This window comes from Pieris brassicae, chromosome 9 (genome assembly GCF_905147105.1).
Source record: "Pieris brassicae chromosome 9, ilPieBrab1.1, whole genome shotgun sequence".
Lineage (NCBI taxonomy): Eukaryota > Metazoa > Arthropoda > Insecta > Lepidoptera > Pieridae > Pieris > Pieris brassicae.
The window spans coordinates 17,967,378-17,993,371 of record NC_059673.1 but is presented as its reverse complement, the minus strand read 5'-3'; the positions used below and the strand labels follow the sequence as shown (position 1 = coordinate 17,993,371).

The 25,994-nt window shown below is 33.3% G+C and overlaps 1 protein-coding gene across 2 annotated transcripts in view; it reads right to left on the bottom strand.

The window, feature by feature from the left end:
- LOC123713932 overlaps window positions 1-25,994 on the bottom strand; it is a 117,068-nt gene that overhangs the window by 44,663 nt on the left and 46,411 nt on the right. For both annotated transcript variants that reach the window (XM_045667830.1, XM_045667829.1), the window contains 2 exons: window positions 8,436-8,622; window positions 6,046-6,179 (listed from right to left, as the gene is read on the bottom strand). In XM_045667830.1, the coding sequence (XP_045523786.1) occupies window positions 6,046-6,179; window positions 8,436-8,550 (249 nt within the window). In that variant the 5' untranslated portion in view covers window positions 8,551-8,622. The remainder of the gene's footprint in view (window positions 1-6,045; window positions 6,180-8,435; window positions 8,623-25,994) is intronic.

Here is a 25,994-nt window from a genome sequence, read left to right as displayed (position 1 = left end):
TCTCGGTCTGTTTTGGCGAGGTTGAGTTTGGTAGCTCGACGTCGAGACTCGGACGTTGGCTTAGGCCGTCCTTCAATCGCCTCAAGGGCGGAACGGAAGGTCAAATTAGCACGAAGTATCGCCTTCGCCAGAGAAAGCGGTTATTTACTCTGTCGGTCTGAATAGGAAAATATTCATAAGTAATTCCCGTTAGGATAGTCTAAGGCTATGGAAAATAGGTACATAATTATTGGGGTTTTCTCTATATAATAGAATTGATAGTTCTAAGGTAGCTCTTTATCACCCAAATGAAATCAATATTAGAATATATGTAGGTACACCCTGTAGGTGAAGCATTCAGTATTAACTAGAATACGAAAAATAAAATAAATGTTTATATATTTATAAAAAAATAATAAAAACCGAACTGATTATTTTAATTTATGTTATCTTAATAATAAGCTAAATTATTAATAATAATTAAGCTAAATGTATTTGAGAAATAGAGCGCCTAATATCATACTAATAGCACAAGTCTTAGTGTTTTTCTATATTATAATGGCTTTATAGTTAAAAACTAAAATCATTTCAAGTGTCAATCCAAAACTAATTTGTACAGTTTATGATTTGTTTGTACGCAAAATTGTCATTTGACAAATATCAAATTACTATATTTGGCCATTTAATCGAGGCAAATACTTACTCTGTAGTACAACAGTGTTTTTATAATTTTTTATAGGAAAAGAGTATTATATTTGTCACGAATGCGCTAGAAACTTCTGGACTGATTCAAAAATCATCATTAAAGCCTTTGGAGCCGTTCATATATTACGTAAGCAGATTTACTGAAATTTATCCCATTCCTCTTGTGATTGAAGTAAACAATACTTTTGCTCCTAGCTCTCAAATGTATTAAATTCTGTAGCAATCCTCGAAAATGCTTTTCGTTTTCAAGCATAGATAATGTTTGTAAAAGAGTAAATAATTACTGTTGACGTAATTATCTCCCCCCTATAGTGCTTACGTAATACTTGAACGGCCCCTTTGTCCCTGAGGAACATGGGCTTTATCTCCAAAATAATAAAAATAAATGCCGTATGACGCCGGGCTGTTTCCATTATAGTCAACATCATAAATTATGAAAGAATTTAATTCTAAGCCGAAATTGATTTATAGTATCTCGACTTTGTATAACATGTGGCTACTATCATTGTGTGATAGATTGTCTTCTATATGACATAATAAACGTGTATTATAAAGTAGTTAAAAGATTACATTAAAAAGAATTAGTGAATCTTCATCCAAGTTGTCCAAAAGTATCTCGGCAGAAATGGGCGTTTTCTCGCGACTAGTGCAAGGGCGTCTCCTTCGAGACCCCCGGTTTGGGCCGTCGCGGGGTGGTCAATCGCCTGAAGGACAGGACGGAAGCTCACAGGAGTGAGCAAAGTACGAAGTAATGCGGATGCAGCATAATATAGCTGAACATATATTGTTGCTCTGTATATATTTAATGACGTTATTAGCGATTTCTTACAGAAAATTATTTCAAAATTGTTGTGTAGTGTTCTTAAGATATCATTCATTTCGAATAGAAGTATGAAATGACACCCTTAGCCCCAAATACAAAGGATTATCACAAAATCATACTATTATTATAAAATATTGTATGTATTTACGTGGCGACAATAGCTACGTATTCTATACAGATCACCAGCCATAGATAATGTTTAAGAGTATTGTGGTTTTTTAATGCATATAGATATAGTTGTCCTGTGCTAAAGGGGTCGAGAACGTATAACTATCTGTGGCTACGTGACTTATCAGTATCTATAATTTAAGCGTTGTCGCTTAGCGTTTGTAGTTGCATACATTAATATTTTTAATCTTCATAAATGGAAGAAAATACCAAGAAATGAATACCACCAAACATATCGCAACAACTGCGAAAGTATGTGGAAAAATAGATGGAGTCTACGCCTTTTTTTAGGAGTCTTTCTCCAGTCGCAGGCTGTTATTAAATTAAAGATATTATCTATTTTAATAACATATATTTCTATCCAATTATATCGGTATTGATAAATCGGATACGTGAACAAGAATATTTATAACGCAGGATTAGTAAACAAGTAAAAATATATGTTATAAAGTCCTTAATTCATCGTTAATTTATATGATATTTTAACAGTTGATTTTGATATATAAAACAAAAATCTTAAATTAGCAGACATTATTAATACAGCTGTTTATACAATTCACCTTTCGTTGCAAAAATCTAAATGGAATACACAGACACGTTGAGCATACATAACTATTATTAAGGATTTTACATATTCCGAGAACTTTACCCAGACCTTTATTATATTAAGCATTACATTTAAGATTCTGCGTTGAAACTGGATTCTGTCATTCATAGTATGTAAATTGGGTATGTATTATATTTAGAATATGTTATTGGACATTTTAAATTATGCTTCATATTTAAGGAAGTGATTAAAAATCAAAGGAAGTTTTAGTATTTGAGCAAACCAAAGAATCGTCAATTTTACGTGAAGATTTGGTTGATTGAGATGTGACGGTGAATGCTTCATTGAATTATATTTTTCATATTCCTGCAATTCCCGACTCTATTTGTGTTTGATTTAAAAATGTTTCTAGAAGGTTGATATGGCAGCCACTTGCAAGACGTCTGAAAAGCTCTCAGAAATCAGTTCGTGTTTATATAATAAAAGTACTTTTTATCAGGGATATGAATTTCAAAGGGTCATAAAAAAATTTGTTTAGCCTAAACTCTAAGAGGTGAAAAGTCGAGTTCAGAAAATAGTAAAGTCAGTGAATAGTGTTTTTCATTATAGTACAATAGGAAGAGTAACAATCTTTGTCTGTCAAGTGGACATTAAAACAGCTGAAGCATAAATTTCAATAGGTCGATTAGATCGTTACAATCACAAATCGTGCGTGTCGTTTGAAAATAACAGACCACCTCAATGCGCGTGGGCTGAGATATTACTAGTATTTGCCGGTCTAATTTCGTATATAAAATCCTGATATTGATATTGGAGGTAGACTGAATACAGAAAATAATATAAAGAATGTAACCAGGGTTTAGTGGGTATTGGCTAAGTCTGCTCTCTGAATCTGACAAAGGTCTTCAATCATAGATGTGTGAAGTGTTCACTACTACTTTTTGGTGAGTCTTTTTTGTTTCCTTAAATAATAAATTAAAATAAGGGTAAAATTCTGTACCCAGCATTTTCAGCGTTATGATTCTCATATGATATGATTTAATTTGAGAGAAAACTGTCGCCAATGAAAAACTTTATCAATTTTTTTTTGCACCTACATGACCCAGTGATGCCAACTCTACAGAATGTACTAAGACCAAATTTAAATACCCCTAAATATCGTTTGAATTCCCCTTAAGTTGTTATAGTACACGTACACAGTATAAAATAGGCGTCTTTTTGATCTTATAGAAGAGTTTTTGATATTTCAGTTATAGCCACGTATGGAGTTTATTTTTGGGTTGTAGGTTGGATTAGAAGCTCCTTTTTTTAAAGAATATTTTATAATGTGTGCCTTAAATGTGTTCATGGAAGAGTAAAAAAAGCTTAATAAAAAGCTTAGCGAGCAAATACTATTATTTGCCTGTAAAATATATAACAATTGAAGGACAGTCTACTTAACACACACAACAACGTATTGTCTATACACTTAACGACAATTATTTTGTCACAATGATATGGACAATAGAATAAATTTCTTCTGTACAAACATTACCTGTCCATATCGTACCGTATCCTAACTTTCGTACTGACTACTAATTGAAGCGAGACTGATCTTAAATCATCGTAATTTAGTTTTCCTATCCTTTTTTAGTTTGATTCTATTCCTGTTTAGTTTTGTCTTAATATGTTTAAAGAACTTTATTTTCTCATTACAAAATTGTATTTTATTTACATGAGAAACATTATGTATATACGAGCTAGATACACGTCCCAATTTCAGTCTAGTAGATTCACTCTGACATATATTTTTAAACTATATGTAATATATATTTTTGCACTTCTTGCTTACCTTATCTAATTTAATACATTTTTTCTCACGGTGGTTTCCTGGAAGAGATCGCTCGAAAGCGATAAGCCCGCCAGTTGCCCTTCTTTTCATTTAATTATGTTCAATTTTTATATTGTAATGTAACAAAGTGTTAATAAATATGATTTAACGTTATTGTTGTAATGATTTTAATACAGTATTAACATTGATACTAAAATATATCAAGATACTATTAGGTTCTTATTCTCAAGTCACAATCTCGTCTTGAGCGGTGTCAAATATGTCAAATTTGGACAGGAAAAATGGTATGACAGCCCTTGAAAATAAAGTTTATTTTTGGTTCTTGTACGGGGCTGAGAGTGGAAACAAATGTGTTAATAACTAGACCAACACTACTGTTACTAACCCATTGAACAGAACTTAGATCAATAATGTCACACAAATTATTACTATTATCAATTATAAAAATGTAAGAGTGGCACATTGCAGAGATTCCTCTCTGCAATTTGGAGGAGATAATTGCCAAAAAACAGCACACACTAAAAGAAGATTGTAAAACATGTTCAAATATAAATGTATCTGAATTAAAGGCAAAAATATATTATTTCAAAAATTCTATAGGTAAATAAATACTAAAGTTTTGTATAAAATATAATATGTTTCAATCTGTTGTCAAAACACATCGATACAAATTGTATGCCAAGGAGTGTATTTCTCGTTTTACACATTACATATATTTGTTCCTACGATTGTTTCGTTCTCACGCTGAATTGTCTATTAGCATTTTTTAAATTGGTTCTAAAATCTTTCGTAAACATGTGGTTTATACCTCGTTTAGATTCCATTTAAATTAATTATATCGCTACTAAAGGTAGACGTGATTTTTTACCCGCAATCCAAGTTTAATTAACAAAATAGAAGAATTTCGCGCGTTTTTACTTTGACAGAAACTTTTTTTTATTTGCGCCCCTCGCGCTTATTTTGTTTTGACAGCCAGTAACGTTTTTATAAATGGCCGACCTCTTTGGTGAATACAACATTTACTAACAATATCCACATTCCTAATTTAAATAAATTCTAACCCCAAGATTTCAAAGAGGTAAAATAAGTATTCTGAAGACGAATGAAGAAAATAATTACAGATACCAATTCCATCCATTATATTTATATGCGTAGAATCTCTACATAAAACCATAGATAGGACATTAAATTATTAATTAAACTTGTTAATATATAAAAATAATTTAACTAGTTAATAAATGTTATTTAAATAAAATATTTTATTTCTTTTATGTTAATATATTTTGTCTTAAGTTTCGTCTGGAAATCCACATTTATAATTTAATGTTATTTTTATAGCTCATTAGCAAAATAGTTTGTGTATTTTTTAAATATCCATCCATTTCTTATCGTTTTTGCAAAATATAACAGGTCCTTAGAGTTTATGAGATTTTATGGTTCTTTCATTGGCTTTCTTTTAAAATATTAACATGGACTTTCATTTGAATAAAACAATTTAGCAGTCTGTGTGTGTGTAGTGCAGAGGCCACACTAGGATGCCACTTTATTGCAATAAATGAATGTAACACTAAAAGCTTTTATTGGATTGAAATTTTGACAATTTCGTTTGTATGTAATAATTTTAATTGTTTTAAGTATTTTAATTTAATTGACACGAACTTACTTATTAACAATTGGATATATCATTTATTTCCAACAAATATTTACAATAATCTTAACGTACAGAATAATAACAAGTAAAAAATTGATAAACAGAAAATTAGATGCAATTTAAAAAGTTTGGTCCCTGTGGCATTGTACCTTTAAAGCTTTCTGCGCTTTATTGCAATAAATATTCGTTGAGCGAAGCACCAGCTCTGGTGGTCACCATCTACCAGGTGGCTACTTAACGCTATCGTTTATGTTTCGATTTAAATATCGGCCATTGTCTTAGGACCAGTTACTAACTTGACTAATACATTTTTTGAATCCCTTTAGCATTAATAAGCTTACCTTGCACGTGAACAGTGCGTTCTGCCAAGTAGCTTTGTTTTCACTGAAGAAGTAACAGCTGTGTCCCAATCTGATGAACATTGGCGGACAGACATACGACATTCTTGTCGTATTCTTCCCTTCCACACCTTTACCTGAAATTATATTCACAATTAATTAACAGCACTCATAGTAGATTTAATCAAAGTATGTGACGGTTGAATTAAAAACAATAACTATGTATTGATGCTTTTCACTTTCATTGGTTGACTCTAATTAAAAATATAAATTTCTCGATACAGAAGAAAACACAAACACACTTCTAACTTTTGTCTTATATCGTTATTATTGAAACGTGGCGAGTTCATAAGTATACAATTGCTGTTTATTATATGTTTTCGTGGTGCATAAGCTACAGTGTTTCTGTAAGACAACGCCTTTGATAGCAGATCAAATTTTAATCGCTTTTAATTATTATTAAACTCAAATAGATTACGCCAGCTGCGTTAAATGCCAAGCCACAAACAATTATATTAATTAATTATGGCTTACTCGATTCTATAGTCTAGATACAGATTTGTATATGGAGATTAAATTGTAATTTGTAAAATAATAAAATAGACACCGGAAAACAATTAAAGCTTTATGTATGTGTATATTATCGTTAATCATCATCGTTTTTTGGTATCGTTTGTTCATCCATTATTTGGTACTTTTCTGGACATAGGTCTCCGATTCCATGTACGCCTGTATTCACTGGGTGCCAAGCTCCTTGACCATAATCGGTGGACGGCGCGCGATCTTTTGTCTGCATTCAAGGAACCTGCGGGTCCATCGGTTTGGTGACTGTGTATAATCACTTTCACGTATTTGAATCTAGTGTGAGTGCAAAAACATCATACTTCTATTTACTTTTTGCGCCTAAGCTAAGCCTCTTCTTTCTCATCTACATACAGCGATACGTCTGTAGGCAAACTTAGTGGGCAGGTGTCATTGACCTTCCAATTCTTATTTCAAATATTTGAATCGACCGTTGCCTAATGCTTTGTTAGGGCGTCCACAAGCACTTAGTCAGGTAGGAAGCCAAGGTTTGGCGAGTTCCACACAAGTGTTCTAATTTCAAGTTTTTTAAATAAAGATTTTCGTCTACCCTCTTTATAGCGGGACTAAATAGTTGAGGATTACAAAAGAGATGTAAAACTCTGTCAAGTTGTAACATGTTTAAGCTTTCACACTTAACCAATACGAACAATAACAATATTTATTTAAATTATTTATAATAAATGTTGTTTTCGTTATTTATAACTATTTTGTATGTGACCAGACTATACCAGACCTAGTTTTATAAATATTAAATAAAACTAAAAAAATAAATTTGTCTAACGCTAACAAAACTGCTATCAAAATTGGCATTAAATTAAGTTTGTTGTTTTATTACTCTATATCTATTAATAATATAAATAGGTGCGGAATATTTTAAGTTGATTCTCCGGTCAAGGATAAACTATCAATTGACATTTCTATATTATAGCATTCACGTGTATAAAGAATGTTATCCATCAGAAGCTTTCCTATAAGCGGATTACAATTTGGTATTTTTTTACGAGAATCTTAACGGGCCATTGACAGCTACTTCAATATCGAACACACACAGTGCCCCACCATAGCCTTTATAAAATTGTTAACTTAAGAAACATAAATGATAAGTTTTAGGAAGCAATTACTAGGAAACGAGAACCAGTAAGTAAATTATCAAAACATATAATTAAAAATGTTGCTGGGAAACACTGCATTAGAGTGTAAGGAAGGACAAGAAAGGTGAATTTTGTAGGTCAAAATAATATTCAACTTTGACGCAAGTCATACATTCCAAAATGTAGCAGTTAGCTGTAATTCTTTTTAAAGCTTTATTACGGTGTCATTATCTAGTTATAAGGAACTAAACAATTTTAGTATAGATTTAATGGGAATATAATTCTAAAATTCCTATAAATAGTCCGTATCGGGCGCTAAATGGCTTTTAAGTTAAAGTTAAACTTTTAAGTTATATGTTATAGCATGGAATAAAGACTTGCCTTTATACAGATACGATAAGCTATGATAATTTATTATGATTCTTCCATGACAATCGCTAAGCTACTAAGTGTTTAGAGGTTTTTGGCGGAAATAAATTACTATTTCAAGGATGTATTTTGCTAAATATTTCTTCTATATTTTTTAGAAATAAAATATTGTAACGAAGTTTCTGGGTATTTTAATTTTTCTTTTCGCTAAGCAGATCCCAAGCAATGCACCGATAGACTTTCCTCCTATTATTAGGCATCGTGAGGGCATGCCTTAGACACAAAAAGTACACGTGTGTCAGACAGAGAAGGCCGATCACTTAGTTGATGCAAATGAACAATACTTACATTGTGACCAAAAACATATGAATACAATCGCTGTCAGAGCCAAAACTTTTCCTCTCCTTTCCAAAGCTTCCATTTTTATGTGTTTAGTCTTTTTGCACACACTTAAAACATCCATCAACACACCGGATTAACTGGATTAAGTCATTACGAAAACACTTAAACACAAACTCTGGTTACTCCACGGCACCTGAAACAAGAAAAAGAAGTTGAGAAATTGATTTTGTTTGTGTCATATTAATTTATATTTGTCCTGTTTTAAAACAATATTTAAAAAAATTTGTCCTTGATCGTCATTTGTTATGTTTAAATTTTTTCTTATGCAAGAACGTCTTCTGATTGATACATTGATTTTTATTGTAAAGTAATAACTATGTATATGTATACTTGAATAAATAAATTAGTATTGTCATTAAAGCTGGATTTCAAACGCACGTTCTTAGAGTTGAGAAAGCATAACAACACACACTTTTGTGTCTAAATCTTACATATATTTTTCTTATATTTTCTTTACCCAATTGTAGCGTTTGAAAAAAGGCTTGAAAATATCGTTTTCAATGTGTCATTGTGAAAGATGCGAAAAAATATAAATGCAAAATGAATTTTTTAAAGTTTAACAATTCAGAATGGACTAAAATGATTTCTTATTAAAACATTTGAAAGCGACAATAAATGATACAAAGTATTTAGGTTATAGAAAGTCTAGCCATGAGGAGAAATCTAGATTTTAGACGTAAACACTACTAGTCACTATTTAAATTTATATTCACATTTAAATTGGCAATTGTTGTATCTACTCTATATTAATATGCCTGGTTTTTGGAGGAAAACGAGCAGGCAGCACTCAAAGTAAAGGGTTTATCACGATCCATGGACACCCCCAACACGAGGAGGTATGCGTTACCGGCCGATAAGGGCCGCTATTCTCTTGAAGGGTCCTAAGCCTTATGTTTCCGAATGATGATATGTGAAACACTGCATATTTGTTTTATATTATAAATATTTTTTTATCATAGGTAGGTATATATCGACAGAAGTGCTGGCCTAGTAGCATTGGCGTGCCACTCTTATCCTTAAGGTCGTAGGTTCGATTCCCGGCCCGACCAATGGACTTTCTGTCGATGTGCGCATTTAACATTCGTACGGTAAAGGAAAACATCGTAAGGAAGCCGGCTTGTCTTAGACCCAAACAGTTGACGGCGTGTGTCAGGCACAGGAGGTAGATCACCTATTTTCCTGTTCTATTGACAAATGATGATCATAAAACAGATAGAAATCTGAGGTCCAGACTTAAAAAGGTTATAGCTCCACTGGTATGTTTGTTTTAGAAAAACGCTTTTTGAACAGATTGAAGCTATGTATCATTATTAAAAACGTATAAAATATTATTACGCTAAAAAGCACGCGAAACGTCGGAAAAAAAATTAAAATTATGTAAATAATTATAAGTTTTTAATAATAATACATAGCTTCAATCCGTTCAAAAAGTGTTTTTCTTAATGTGCAAAAGCTATGTTAACAAAGACTATGTTTGTTTTATTTTTTTTATATATGCAGAGCGATAAAGATACATTTTCTACCCTAAGTTCTCTTTAATGTACGAGGATGTATGAAAACACAACGCCCTATAGAAATCTCTAGAATTAAATTCACGTACAAACTAAGAATTGTCCGGAACAGACATCAGTCTAGCCAGTGTCTTTGAACTTGACGTTGGCGGCCGTGACGAATTCGCTAATGTTTTACGAGAATTATGGCAAAACAATTTCGTTCCACTTTTATATTGTTTTTACGATAAGGTAGTGTATTAAAAATCAACTGTTATTGAGCAATAATGAATTCGATACGGGGTTTGAAAAACTTCTCATTTTCTTACAAGACACTTTTAATATATAAAATGACATAGTCCAAATACAAAAGTTGGCTTTCTGCTGAAACTTGTAATATTGTATTGATTATATTATTACGTTAATTGCTTGTTTCATTCAATAAGCACCTAGGGTCCTTCAAGAGAAGAGCCTATCAATTCTTAAACAGCAACGCACCTGAGAGACTTTTGGCATTGTGTGAGTTCATAGGCATGGGTACCACGTGTTAGCTTCTAATATTTATTTAATTAAATTCTAAACATTTTTATGAAACATATTCTTAAGAATCTTGCTACAAGTGCGCATGTTCAATAGTTATTCATTTGACTCGTTCGGTTGTTTACGAATTGTTACGAATAGACTCGACCATCTCCCCGAAGTGGGATGGTCAAGTCGGAGGAGGGAAGTTGTGATTATTAAAGAGGTTGTGACACATGCGCACGGGCGAATCCTTTTTACAAGTTTGATGTTATACAGTTCACTTAAAATGAGTAAAGTAAATTATAGTGAATTAAGTCATCATTGAAGTCTTTAATTTCCTACCCTAAGAACAAGATCAACTACCGCTAACACACTTAACACACCGTTTGCCCTTGCCCATATTTTATATAATAACAATTTTAAATAATAATTAATTTCTTCCATTGTTAAGCGTAAAGCTCGTTAACTGCCCTATTATATGTTTGATTTTTTTTATGGGAAACTAAACGAGCATGCGGATCACCTCGTTAAGTGTTTACAGCCCATGGAGACCTGCAACACCAGGAGTTTGCAAGTATGTGCCGGCCTTTAAGGTTCGCTCTTCTCCTAAGTTGTACCAATCTCTGTTATTATTAAAATACATATGTTTATTATGGAATATAAGATACAGGTATCACTTATTCCACGTCATTAATATTTGTATAGAAGACGGCAAATAAGACAAAGGGTCGAAATAAAAACTCTCAGTACCATAAAAAATATCTATTTAATTTTTATAAGAAGATTTGTTGATAATAATTCATTCGAAATCCCCCATCTAATGATAGATCAAGAAGCTAATAATATCTGATCTAATGATAGACACATCTGGAATGCGAGACCGCAGGCCACGCGCGACTGACCAAGTTCGACGGCTTTTGTACCATCTTGTTTTGTTTGAAATCAATGAACTTCAATGTTATTTAATACATATAAATTAATGATTTAAATCATTGTAACAATGCAATACAGTGTAAGATTTGTTAACGAATTAATTTTGGTGGCTGTTGCTGTATGGAGATGTTTAAGTAATACTCTTTGATGTTGGGCAATCATTCACTTTAATGGTTGAAAACATAACACAAAATTAGGGGTAGTAGGGCAAAAACAAACATGGTTTATCACAGGGTTCATAAATATAAATAACATATCGGAAACGAGAATGTTAAAATACAATTTATAAGTGTGGCAAAAACTAAAGGGCTCAATATTGCCTTCAGGTTTACGATGATTGTTTACATTTGGTTTACGTGGGTAACACAGAAAGTGTTTAACGGGCCAGTTAGTAACATTGCTAATGAAAACTTGTTTGAATTTCAATTTTCGAACTCTTTGGTAACCTAATGTAGTATATTGCATTCATTTGTCATTTGTTTTTGCGGCAAATCTAAAACTCTTGTTACACGTGAAAAAGAACCTAACTTTCGTTGTGGGCTTACTCAACAACAAAGCTATGATAGGCTGCGATTAGCATTTCTTAATTAAGCCCCATCTCGTGCCACTATTTACAATTGGTTTAACGTGTTTAATCGTGGATGTAGCAATCTCAATGGTGACCCGCGTGAGAGACGTCCTTTAACAGCGACTAGGTACTGAAGATGACATCAGTGCTGTGCGATGCATGACAGAGGAAGATAAGAGAGTGACCTATCAGCAGATACGGGCATTGGTATGTGTCAAGTTCAAAAAGTTTTACACGAACATTTAGGCGTCAGGAAGCTTTCTCCTAGATGGATTCCCCATGCTTTAACGGACGACCAGAAACACTTCGCATGCACTGATGAATATTTGGCTATGGCAAGTGTCAAGATAATGAGTCATCCGCCATACAGTCCTAACCTGGCGCCCTGTGACTTTGTTTTCTACCCAAGAACTAAAGATAAAATTCGAGGTATTCGCTTTACGAACCATGAAGATGCGGTGAAAGCGTACGAAAATGCCATAGAAGAGACTCCTAAGGAAGCATGGGCCCACTGCTTTTTTCAGTGGTTCCATCGGCATGCCATCGTATCTTTGCCTCAGATTGCATCTGTTACTTTGATATTTTTTTTACTTTGGTTTCCTGTCAAATGTAAATTTTTGGCTTTAAGACACGTGATGACATGATGCCCTCACCGGACGAGGAAGTACTAATTCGACTTTTTACACTAATCAATAAACATTTTGCTAATTCGGTTAAATTAATTCTAATTACATAAAACTTAGGGTGGTAGGTATATAACTAGCGTATTTGCTACCCATTCTTGTCTGTATATTAATACAAAATCTGTCCCTGGGATTGTTATTATTATACGTAAAATATATTATATTATACTGGTATTGTATCTATTGTTATATCATTGTGAGGACGACACGCGCTATAGGAAGTATTAGTAAATTTGCTTACAATACATTTATCTAACGTTCATAGCTCGCATGCCATTCATTACTGAAACGATATATGGAAAATACATAACAAATATGTACAAGCGATCTTGTGAACTAAAATAAACTAACTGTGTATTCAGCATAGCTTCCTAATTAATCTTGCTTAATTTATTTACATATATATGACATACTTTATAGTTATTTTAACTATGACTAAGTATTCTATGTTATGCTAAAGTGTCCAACATTATGCCGGGTATGCACAATTTGACACCCGTTGAACCACTTAGGGCTACTAGAACTACTAGAACTTATTATTATTAACATAAAGGTTAAAAATAGTAATGCTATCACTTAACATCCGATAAACCGCCTGCCCGTTTCGCTCCTATTACATAGAAAAATATTAACAACACTTTACATCACAATAACACATAACAGGGAAAAACTTAAGACATTGAAGACTATTTATTGGTACTATATTCTCAATTCTTTCTTAAATGTAAAATTGGTCTGGCTTTATTAAAATGATAAATATCGTAATGAAGGCACACCTCCCTTCTGTCCTTCTCTATTAAGAAGAGATATTTATATCATAAAAGACGTCGTAACATATACAAAAACGGTTATAGTGGCAATAGACGGTCACATGGAAAGATGCAGGGCAGAATTGGAAAATTGTCGCAAGGAATAGAGACAAGTGGAAGAATTTGGAGGAAGCCTTAACTCTGTCAGAGGTCGAGTACGTATCCGTACGTATCCGTACGTATGTAAGTAATACGTAATCGGATGTGGTACTTGAATAAAGGCTATTTTTATTTTATTAATTTATTTATAGTATCAAAGTTCTTATTGAACTCAAAGTAAGATTAAAGCCATGGGTTAGCTATAAACTAAGATGATTATAAATAAATGATCAATGAGTGGTTAGAATGTATTGATTTCACGAGTTCGTAAACCTTAGTTTTATTTCTGGATGGCTCACTGATTAGTTCGTGGTTAAGTTCATATTACTATAATTAAATTATGATTATAATATTTTGAATTAAGAATGAGAAAAATGGAAGGAAAACGTCAAAGAATGATAGACTGGAGATGGGAAGACGATCTGACAGGATGGAGAAGAGCAGCTCGTGAAAGAGACGAGTAGAAACAACAAAGGCAAACTTTATTTCGAAAAAGATATCAAACATTTCCCTATTTATATAGATATATGTACATATTTTCATTTATTACAAAAACAGCGTTTAAGAACAGGTTAATTAACAATAACCATTTCCTCTGACCTAAAATAAAGATTCATATGAAACCCTTGAAGGTCGGCAAATATCCGTCTAACGTCAACGATATAAAATTACGACCTTTACACAAACAATCTATTTTAAAATGCAATAAACCAAAAGCAAATGTTGTCTGTTTTTATAAGAAAACCTACGTTGTAACAATTAAATATTACGTCAGTCGATTCGATGTGTAGTATGTAGGATATCAGGAATCAAACAGAACATAATTTTGATGGAAACAAAAGACAAAATCAATAACGATAGTAACCAACTATGCAAAAACCAACTACACAACTACCACTATTTAAGGCTTAAACAAGTCCTCCACAAATTGGTTTAATTTAAGTCAAATAATAAGTAGTAAAAAAAACACTTTTTACAGTTATTTAATTAGAAAAAGTTATCACAAAATATAAGTATATAAAATGTTTAGTGGTATTCATATTTATCAGAATAATAAATTTGTTTTAATATAACTGGTGACGATTTCAAATATGAATGAAACTCTTGTCACGATTTTTTAATATTCTGCTGCTCAAATTGTCGCGCGGTTTCTGAAGACGGGACAATTTTGCGTCCCACATTTCAGTTCGGGGACACCAGGACTCGTAATTGGAATATGGGCCAGTCCCGTTCAAAACGGTCACATTAGGTATGACTCCTGTATGACATAACAAATAATTTGACATAGTCATAGTTGGCGCGGCAAATTAATTTCCTTATTTGTGTTGAGTGAGTGAAATGACTAGACTTCAACATTACTGTTTTCAAATATGACGTCCACATGTCTAACAACAGTGGTTGGTTAAACGAAATTCTTATTACGACGATAAAATTACGTCAGTGTCCTTCAGAAGTCACATGAAAACCAGACTTTAATCGAATTTGTTTTATGTTTCCGTTGAGACCACAAAATACGTTCATTCAAGAAACGCGTATTACGTAAGAAGCGACTCGTATAGGCTGTAATAATAATATGTACGATGTACATGCCTATGATGGAAGTGATGTTAGACGAATAAATTCACTAGGTACACCTAACTTTAATAACAGTACCAGAAAAGAGATAATACATTGAAAAGTTGCTGGTGTCCATGATAATAGTAGACATGAATGAGATATAGAGATGAGATGATCGGAGAAGGTGTCTGCGTACAAGAAACGTCAATTTATAAATCTTTTCAGTTAACCGTTCAAAACATATATTAGTATTGCCGTTGTTAAAATATTTTTTAACCTTAAACATGAATGTGAAAATGTAGCTAAGGGTAATATGACAATACGTATTTAAGTTATAATACAAAATAAAATAAAAATTCACAAATTCAATGTAACGCGAGCTAGTTATTAAGAGATAACAACGAGAATTTATCGGACTGAGACGGGAAGTGAGTATTGTATTCTTTCTGTGACGACTCTAAGTTTGGCGAGGCTGGACGAAATGTATGCTTTCCATCTCGACGCCTGGTGGCAGCTGCCAGGTACAACGAACCAAATAATACAAGGATAACCCTGGAGCTGATAGCAAAAGTATTAAAGCTTTCCAGGTTGCACCTGAAACTTTTCTGCAAAACATGCTGAATTCGTGAAACGTTTTGATAGGGTGGAGAGTGAAGCGAGAGCTGCAGAAGGCTGTACGGCTTTGCCGGTAGATATTTAAAGAATATTGTCGGATAAGAGAGTGCGTTCGAGAGTCTCAACAATAGGTTATTGAAGAGTTGCTGCTTACATTGGTTATATCGCCCATTATGGGACAGATAACCTGGACAAGCTGGTTGTTGTCGGCAAGGTGGAATGCATAATGCCGCGGGCCAGATCGCTAATCCGCTGGTGTGACCAAGTTGGGTTCTCACGGGTCTCTCCATAATAGCTGCGCTAAGGGAAGCTACCAAACGAACAAGCAAGACCGAACGAAGTAGAGAGATATCTCTAGCAGGTTAGCAGGCACCAGGAATGGCCTTCAGAAATGAAGAATACGACTGAGAAGAGACAGTTAAGATGCGCGGTATCCCGTGTATCTCGCAGCACCATCAAATATTGTAGGCTTAAAATATCCTGACAAAGGCCGTCTTGTTAACATAAAAAAAACCATTTTACTTGACATACTTTAAAAACTTTTACGTACCAGCAAATTAATTATGAATCATTCATTCATATGCTCCATCACAAAAACAATTTCCTGTATTGTATTATTATAGTTTTTCAATGGACGACATTACGATTGACAATGTTGTCAGGCAACATGTTTGCAGATGCTTTAATTACTATTATTTATTTTGCTTGATTTATTTATTTCGTAATCCTCTAGCATACGAATTTTATATATATTTATATAAAATTCGTATGCTAGATTTATATATATATTTATATATATCTATATATAAATATCCAAGAAAGTTCATACATTTACAGCAAAACATAAAGAGAGTGAGAGAAAGTTAGCGCATCATACACAGCGCGGGACAACCGCTGCCGCCCCAAGTGATTCCGAACAAATTCGACTTAGGGTCCTTTAGGAAAAGAGCGTACCAATTCTTAAAAGGCCGCACTTACAAGCCGTCTGGCCATGTAAGTGTCTATGGGCAGTGGTATCACTCAGCATCAGGTGAAACTACTATCCGTTTGCCCTCTTTATATTAAATAAATTGATTTTAATTTGTTTGTATGAGATATGCTGCATACAATTTTTTTAACAAAAGCATTAATTATCAGTATGTCAAAAGAGAAATAAGGATAGACTAAACCATAAACAAACATCCACAGATATGATATTTCAATTAATCGCTATTCGATAATGAAATAAACCGTTCATTTTAATTAGGTTAAAGCCGTTCACTGAGATATATGACGCCAGACTGTCTATGACAGTCGCACAACGGTCTCTTTGATCTTAGGATTGCATTCATCATTCTGCTTCGATTATAATTTCTGAATTTTTTAATCGACTAAAAAAACGTAGGTTATCAGTGTGAGGTCACATGTGAGGTATGTGATATTACTATCGAACTTGGAAACATATCGGAAGAACGGCTTTTGATGATCATATTCAAATTATTTACCAGTGACTATAGAACTTGGAGGGATTTATTTGTTTACAGCCCACGCATGGCCAAATTCTAAACTAAAAGTAACGTAAAAATAAAATACAATTAAGCTATTTACAAAATTGGCAGTAAACCCACCTGCTATCCTCTAATCTTTAACAAGTATATTTGTAAGTCATAGTATATTACCCCCAAACGCTTCACAAATAGGTTGATCTCAGGTGAAGAGTCCAGAAACCCATTAAGCAGCGAGAGTAACTGAGGAATGGGAGCTTGTTGACGCTGGACAGTGCGAGCCGAACGCACAGCAAAAAGGTTATGTTTCCGGCAGCGGTAATAATTGTCCGGAACGTACAGTCTCATGATCTCTACCAGCAAGTATGCGCTTTCCGTCTCGTTTTTAAATACGCTTAAACCAAATTTAACAATAGCTAAATCTCTACGAAGTTCTAATGAATTGTACCCTAAAACCCCCATCAAGAATTTAGTAGGGTAGGAAAAATTTTTTACTTTCTTTTCTGCATGGTAAAATGGGAGCACATATTTACATTCTCGTGTGAACAACACGCAATATACAGAAAATTTGTACGGGATAACTATGTATACATGTAGGTTCTAGGTATTAGTTTGACTATTCAGGTATTTATTTTAGAGTAAACATGTAGTATTTACTTGACGCACACTGTTAAAGAAAATCGGAACTTGCTTATCAATTCGACTATGACATTTTTCCGTGTATATTCAAGCATAGCTCTATTATCTGTGGATCAATCTAGCGGCATTATTCGTATAACTCGGAATTATTTACTTGAAATTTCGGGGATTGACTACCGACCTTCAGTGATTGAAGAGTCACCGGAAGAATTGATTTCCAACAAATATCGTAATCATAAATATTTTTTTCGCGTTAAGCTCGAAGTAATTTAAATATTTTTCAGATTAATATACTTAGCAATAAATTTGTGTTGGGCCACCTGCACAGTCTTTAAAAACATTTGAAAGAAAACATTAATACCATTGTATAAGGTATATTTTCTAATGCAGCTTGCATTTTGAATACGACCTTGAACCAATTCTGTGGGCTTTGGGAGTTTTGTGTATTTAAAATAGAGGTATCGTTTTACGTACTGAATCATCGTTTGTTTTTATCGGGCGTAGAACAAAATCTAGTTGACTGTGAGAAGACAGGCACACAGTTAGAGGAGGAGGTTACACAGGTAAGAGATGGTTGTTATACTATATTGCTCTGATATTTGCAGAATTAAGGTGGAACAAAAGGAGTGACTCGTGAGTTAAGGACGTAAGGCAGTCAACGCACCGGCAATGTGAGTTTCCATGGACGACTGAATCACTTAACATCAGGAGAGCCTTCTGCCAGTTGCCTCCTGTTACATAAAACAATATTATTATAATAATAATTAGTGTTACTACTCGGTCTTGGCCTCAGATTTCATGTTTTTCATAATTTTGATGTCCAATACAACACACAACAGCAGATTTTTTTTTATTTTTGAGATATCCAGTTATGCGATGTCTTTCTTCACCGTACGAGTGTTAGATGCACAGAGGAAGTCCTTTGGTGCCGGGGATCGAACCTACAGGGATGAGAGTCGCACGCTCTTAGACAAACACTGCCTATATTTTTTTTAAATCTAGGTGACAGATAAATTTAGGTGGCAACATTTTAATATAATTCACTGAAAACATGGCCCTGGAAATCGAAGTTATATGCGTTAAAGTTGATAGGCAATATTATTTTTCTCAAGGGGAGGTCGCTGTTATGTATTATCATCCATTATGAAGTACCCTCCATGTCATATACATTGCCTGGTTAACTAATATATAGCATTCATTAAACACAGTCCCGCTAGTTTATAGTTACATTCACCGTTTTGCATTTAGAATTTAAGCATTTTACGAGCTGTTTTAGATTAAACCCTAATTAATTGGTAATAAAGTTTAAAATAAATAAGCATAGTAGATACAGCCTTTTATGGGCTATTTGTATATCGTACTTATTAGTAGCGAGATTTATAATGCTTCCGACCGCAGCTTTGCGATTTCGTTTGGAAAGATTGGGACCGTATTTCAGTAAATTTAAGCTTTCTCAAGAATCATACTGTCTAGTGATGATAACCGAATAAAAGTCAACTTCTGTTGCTTTATGTACGCTATAAACTCGTCAAGACAGTGTACCGTATCAGAAATTTATGAAAACGATGTCAAAAGTCCATGAATTCTTCAGATTTGGTCCCAGCGACAATTTTACTGTTCTTAGACCTGAAGATAATGCTCGCGGGACCGACATTTTGAGACTCTCACAAATTGTGCTATAAAAATTGTATGACCGTTATAATCGTTGTATCGCTCTCGAAGGCTATATTGAGTAATCAAATCAAATTCTATAAAAAAAATCTATGATAGCCTACAAACTTTTCACCTCTTCAATATATTGGTAGACACGGTCGGTAAACTTCATTTACAATGTGTAAGAATAATTTTCTTTAATTCTCTTACATAGTTGAAATACTGAGATGTTACTTAATCTTAGGGCAGGGCAAACATTACTGCGTCTATACTCAGTAGCAAGAAAAGCTACGTGATACTAGCCGTCAGTTTTGATTTAAGACATCCGCGTCATACACACAGACACACTTTATCTTATCCGCAATATATTTTTAAGTAAAAGTCAGTTATGTCAAATTCAAAATTTTTCGTAAAATGAAGGAACATCACGTCAAGCCCGGGCCCAAAATTAACGACGCAAGGCGCAGGCGTATCATCTGCGCATAAAAAGTTGGCGCCAAAGGATTATTATTATAAAACTTGTTATAGTACTATCATATTTAGACGAATGGATGATAATTTTCACTTTTTTGTTTTTAATTTCTTTTTTAATTAGATACGATTTTTGTGTAGTGCCAGTACTCTATAACTTTCAATGGCTATAGATTTTATAACAATGTCATTTAACCATACCGAATAAATATTATTATGTAGATACGTAGATACCTCCCATTATATACATTAGTTACTGATAAATTATTTGAAATGGTTTTTACAATCACGTCAAATTGCCTTATTAATTCGGTCGAATGTCAAATATCACTATTGACAGTTACAGAGTACAATGTATTCGTGTTTGACACACCTTAAAGCCACGCAAAAACATTAAAGGCAATAACCTTTAAGCAGAGCGATGAATAGCGATTATATAATTATAGTTATCGTACACTAACCATCCTTATGTAATAACAGCCGTCAAATTGTAATATGACATAATTAACTTTTTTACACTGTTTAATAATACGTTTTGTGATTGAGTTTATTGTCTATGGCATTTAATATTTACTTTAAAACTCTGTGCACTTTTTTCTCTTTAGATCCTAATAAAAGACAAATACATATGCGAATAATACAAATAAGAGAACTTAATCTTGGTCTATAGTCTTTTCATTAACCGGAAGCAAATAGCCAGGAGGCTCAATGCCCAGAGGACTCGCGAGTGCGTTACCGGCCTTTTAAAGTATGTCACTGGCCTGTTAAGTGTTTTTGTAAATCATTAGTTGTAATAAGGTCTTCACGAGTAGTGTAGCTAAACCTCCTCCGGACCACTTTATTCAATACGATTGGATTTTGGAATTAATATTTCATCACCACTATTAATAGTCCACCCCTTTTGTGGCCTATTTCTTTTTCTTTTTCCAGGCATATTATATATAATTAATGTGTTTCTTTTCTATTCACCTAACGTTCAGTACACTATGGCTCTGTGCCACGTTCCTAAAAATAAATAAAATATGTTTATTATGGAACATATGATACAAGTATCACTTATTCCACGTCATTAAATTTGTCATCGGCAAAGAAGACAGAGGATGTGGGCCGAGAGAAAAAGCCGGCGTAAAAAACTCTCGGTACTCTTTTAAAATAGCAAATCATCAAACAACACTTATTTTAAAACAAATATCGCAAATTAATTAGAAGTAGCCTGTCCAGCACTAGTCCCAGGCCCTTTTATCAACTAGACAATCGTTAACTTTGTAGTAAGCCTTTTTAAACAGCTTTTCTTTAATACATTTCTTACATTTATTAAAAGGCAGAGATAAAAGAGCCTCTGTTATTTTATTAAAGATGAAAGATGCATATTTTTACTTTTATGTAAAGGTATATGCAGATGAATTTTATAAGAAGTCGACAACACATCGTTTTTATTCTTCATTTAATCCAAGAAAATACTGGTGTTACGGAGGTATTTTGTAGAATTCTCGACCACCTACGTCGATGTGTAAACAACATTAGCGACGCAATCAAATGACTTTTTCTCACGTCAGCGATTGATATATAAATATTATTTTTAGTGTGGGATCTATTGCGTTTTATTTGTACTCTATACGGAAAATACAAGAAGAGGGCGATAATGATAGCTGGAGCTAGAGTTGAAACATACAATGGAATGGAAGATGAACGGAAACGGGGAACAGGGAGAGACGAAAATATTAGCTTATATAACGTCAAACAAACTTCAGAGTTCAGGGCTCGACAAACTATTTTGTCTGTTTATACAGTTTGGCATATTTGACAGCGCTTATGACGAGGACTTAGGATTTGGATACTAAAACCATAAACTAAAAGATAGTATGAATTGCTATGTTTCAATTGTCAGGTTTATGAGTGAGACAGACAAGACAACCTATCTGCCTAACAAAGAGTGTCTTTATAAGATGCTGTTACCTCACTAGATTTTCTTCCTTCGGTTTTACGGTACAAAGAAAAAAAAAGTATGAAATTGATAGTTCCACGTTCTAATTCTACTTCTAAAAACCAGTGGAACTACTAACTGTGTTTTTTTAAAATAAGAGATACAAAAATTGAATCTATTAGGCAACCAGGTTATTCAGCGTGCAAACATGACACACACCGTCGACTTTTTGGATCTAAGGCAAGCCAGTTTCTTCTCGCGATGTTTCTTCATCGTTCGAGCGAATGTTACACACATAGAAAGAACGTCCATTGGTGAACAGCTGGGAATCGATCCTATGATCTCAGGCATAAGAGACGCTTATAGCCACTAGGCCAATACTGCTCTCAGACAATACATATACACAAAGTTATTGCCATATACTAAAAAATATTTTGTAACTGGATTATAGTAATACTTAATTAAAATTATAAAATAACTGCGCGTCAGCTGAAGAAAAAACAACATCATTAAACGGTGAATATGACAAGTGTGTAACTGAAAAGTTCTGATAACAAAAGCTAAATTAACAGGCAGTGGCGCCGTAATACGTAGTTATGTAGGAGCAACATCATTTATTTAAAAAAGGTTTGCCAACGGCCATTACAATAAAAGCTTACATTACAAAAGTTACAAAAACTGATTATATAACAAGCAAAGACAGTATCCTTCATTCTTAATAACTAACATAAATCTTACAAACAAAATAAATGATTATTGTAAAATTTTGCAAATAATAGCTCTTTATAAAACGGAGTATTCCATTATAAACGAGAAACACGACCTATTTATACAAATTTACCCTGAACTATACATATACATAGGCCATATGTAGGGCTTCTGCAAAAAGTTCACATGTAAAAAAGCAATGTCAATTATACACAGATTTAATCTGGAACTAATATTGAGTTGTTATTTAGACACAACATACTATATTCTTATTACAAACAACATAGATCTTCTATATTTTGTTTCCTAATATTTTTTTAACGAATTCTATCATATTTCGACCATACAATGCAAAGGCGTGGAGTTCGGAGTTTCTCCAATTGGAGATCGTGATTGGTTACACAGAAGGCAAATCACGTGTCCTTTCATCAACCAGATGGACCGAAATGGAAGACTCTTCGTCCTCAAAATGTATGGTTTGACTGTAATACAATAGGCGTTGAAAAGAAACTGGTGGAAGCAGATTCTCCGCTCCAGATGTGTCCTTGCTGACCAAGACGCTTAGGCAAAATGAAGAGGGAAAGAATCTTTTAAAGTACCTATTTAAAAATTCATGCGTTTTATTGTATACGTAGAAAATCCTCTAAATATATACTTCATGGTCGCTCTACACAATAAACATAGAAGCACTCATCCATTTCTTTCAATTACAGCACAAATAGATGACCTTGGTGAGCTTCCTAGATACAACGCATGTTACAGAATAATTTTCCCTCTACTGTTTACGCATTACATACATATTAATTACAGCATCTCAAATGTAAGTAGATTTCGTAAAATATTTTAAAAAAATAGTAAACTAAATTTAAATTTAGAATACTATAATGATCAAAAGAAGATTACATTGTTAGCTTTCGGGTCAGGTTAGTCTTTATTCCGTTGCATGATGATGTATTTTTTGCAGTTTGTTCACCAATATTTAGTTTTTTTTAAACGCCTGAACCAGTTTGGATTTAGAACAGCCAAACTTTAATCGAAACTATAATTTCTAGATACAAATCTTAAAACAAAAACGACGCATACTGTATATTTGATTGTTATCATTACGCATTAATTATTTAATTTTTAAGAAACCATAGAATATTCATATTGATTGTTTTTATAAAGATATTATCGCGCATATGCTGTGTAAATGTTTTGGGTGTATGAGACATCGATTGACCCACAACAGGGTTTCTCATAATTAACTCACATGAGAAAATAATACTTAGATCGATTCTTAGCTAGAAATAAACCATCAGCAGGATGGCAGTAAAAATTATTTGCAACTTTTTCGGTTTTCCGGATTACGTGCCGGTGTTAAGCAAAAAGAAATTCACCAGAATCTGTTATATTCTGTATCCAAAATACACATTGCGAACCTCAAACCTGCGTGTAAAAAGCATTTTTTTAAAGTTACTTTGCCGCTTCAATTGAAGGATATAAATTCCTTCATTCAAGTATTTATTTAGATATTTTTACTCTATATTTGCTTGGTAAATCTCTAAAAATAATAGCTTTAAGTGTTTACGTGGAAGCCAAGGTTGCATCGTTTCGCGGTGGAATGCAAGTCTGCAGTCTAGATCAATCTAGGTGATGTTTATCGGAATGCGAATTTATATCTAGGAAGTTGAGAAGGTTACGCGTGGGAGTATTTTTTCAAGTCTTTTATAACTTATTTTCTAATTACCATGTATGTCTATAAAGAATACCAAAGTCATACAGTTGCCGGCGGTAATGTTATCTGTGGTTTAGGTTTGGTTAGAAGCTATCGTAAATAACACTTCAGGCGCGTGACAGTGTTCTAATAGAATACGCGTACAAACTATACATATTATACGAAAAATGATATTTTCGAGGTTTCAAAAATGGATCTGTCAAAATCACTGAAGTGTACGACGAAACCTTTCCCTTTCCTATGCTATTGCTAAAGCCTAGAATAGTAGAATCTTTATCAGATAAAATAATTATTAATATTCCACAATTGAATTATAATATAAATTTAATTTCCATAAATTAATTGAAAAACACCCAAAACTATTTGTTATATGATTTTTATTCTGCAGTCTATAACTAAAATTCTCAGATACTTCACACAATATTGGCGGCAAAACTGACACTTGACGCATGCGGCATGACTCAGATGGTATTCTTGACATCTCAAGTGCTCTCATGTCGGGAATGTTAATTGTCAATCATTGTTTAGTGTTTGTTAACAATTGTTTTGATTATAGTTACTGAAACATTATTTGTTTGTAAATGCATTTCTCTGTAAACAAAGGTAATAGAATATCCATAAAATAAAACTATAAATTACGTATTCTGCGTCGTCACAATGCTCTCGTATCGTATCTCTCTATACAATTGTGTTAACGCCGTGTAAGATAAAAACTTAAGTGTAGCAAATAAACTGCTTTATTATAATTTGGTATGTGGATATTTAGAAAAGGTCTCGGATTTCTGTATCGGTTTTATGATCATTAATATAATAGGCAAGTAATTAGCCTCCTGTGCCTGACACGCCGTCGATGTTTTCGGTCTAAGGCAAGCCGGTCTGTTTACCGTTCGAGCGAATCTTAAATGAGCACATTGAAAGGATGCCCATTTGTGCTCAACTGGGGTTCGAACCTACGTCCTCAGGGATGAGAGTCGCACGCTGAAACAACCAAGACTACTATGCTGCTTTTTTTTTAAGTAACCAAAAATTATTGCATACACATGAACAAACCTAAAACGATTTATTAAATTGGATAGAATCACTTCATATTATAAAACTATCTTCTCCGTCGCATGTCTATAATGTTCTGGATAAACTACACGATTTTCACATAAATAATGTTTTATATATGTCAAGATTTAACTTGTTAATGTAACTATTTTATTGTCACATAAAATGTTGAAAGGACAAATAATATGCTAAAATCCGCATTTTAAATATATGTTATGTAAATAGCTAGACATTAAACATTTTCAGACTCATATTAAAAATAAAATTTTAACATTTAATTCGCATGGAATTAAATCCACAATCCATCGCGTTTTTAACAGCCTTAAATCCGAAGAAGCTTTACCACTCTGTATTTTACTGAGTATCGTGGTCAGCTGTAGTTGTTGAAGTGTCAACTCTATTGATGACTTGTAGCATTTATTACTTGCGTAAGTAGAGACGTTTATACCACAGCATACGCTAATTTTTATTACTAACTAGCTGCCCCCGCGGACTTCGTTTTCCCTTCAATTGTTTTATTTTTATCCTGACTTTTAAGTAGCTAACTGCTCTAGAAAGTGTTCACTATTCCAGGATAAAAACG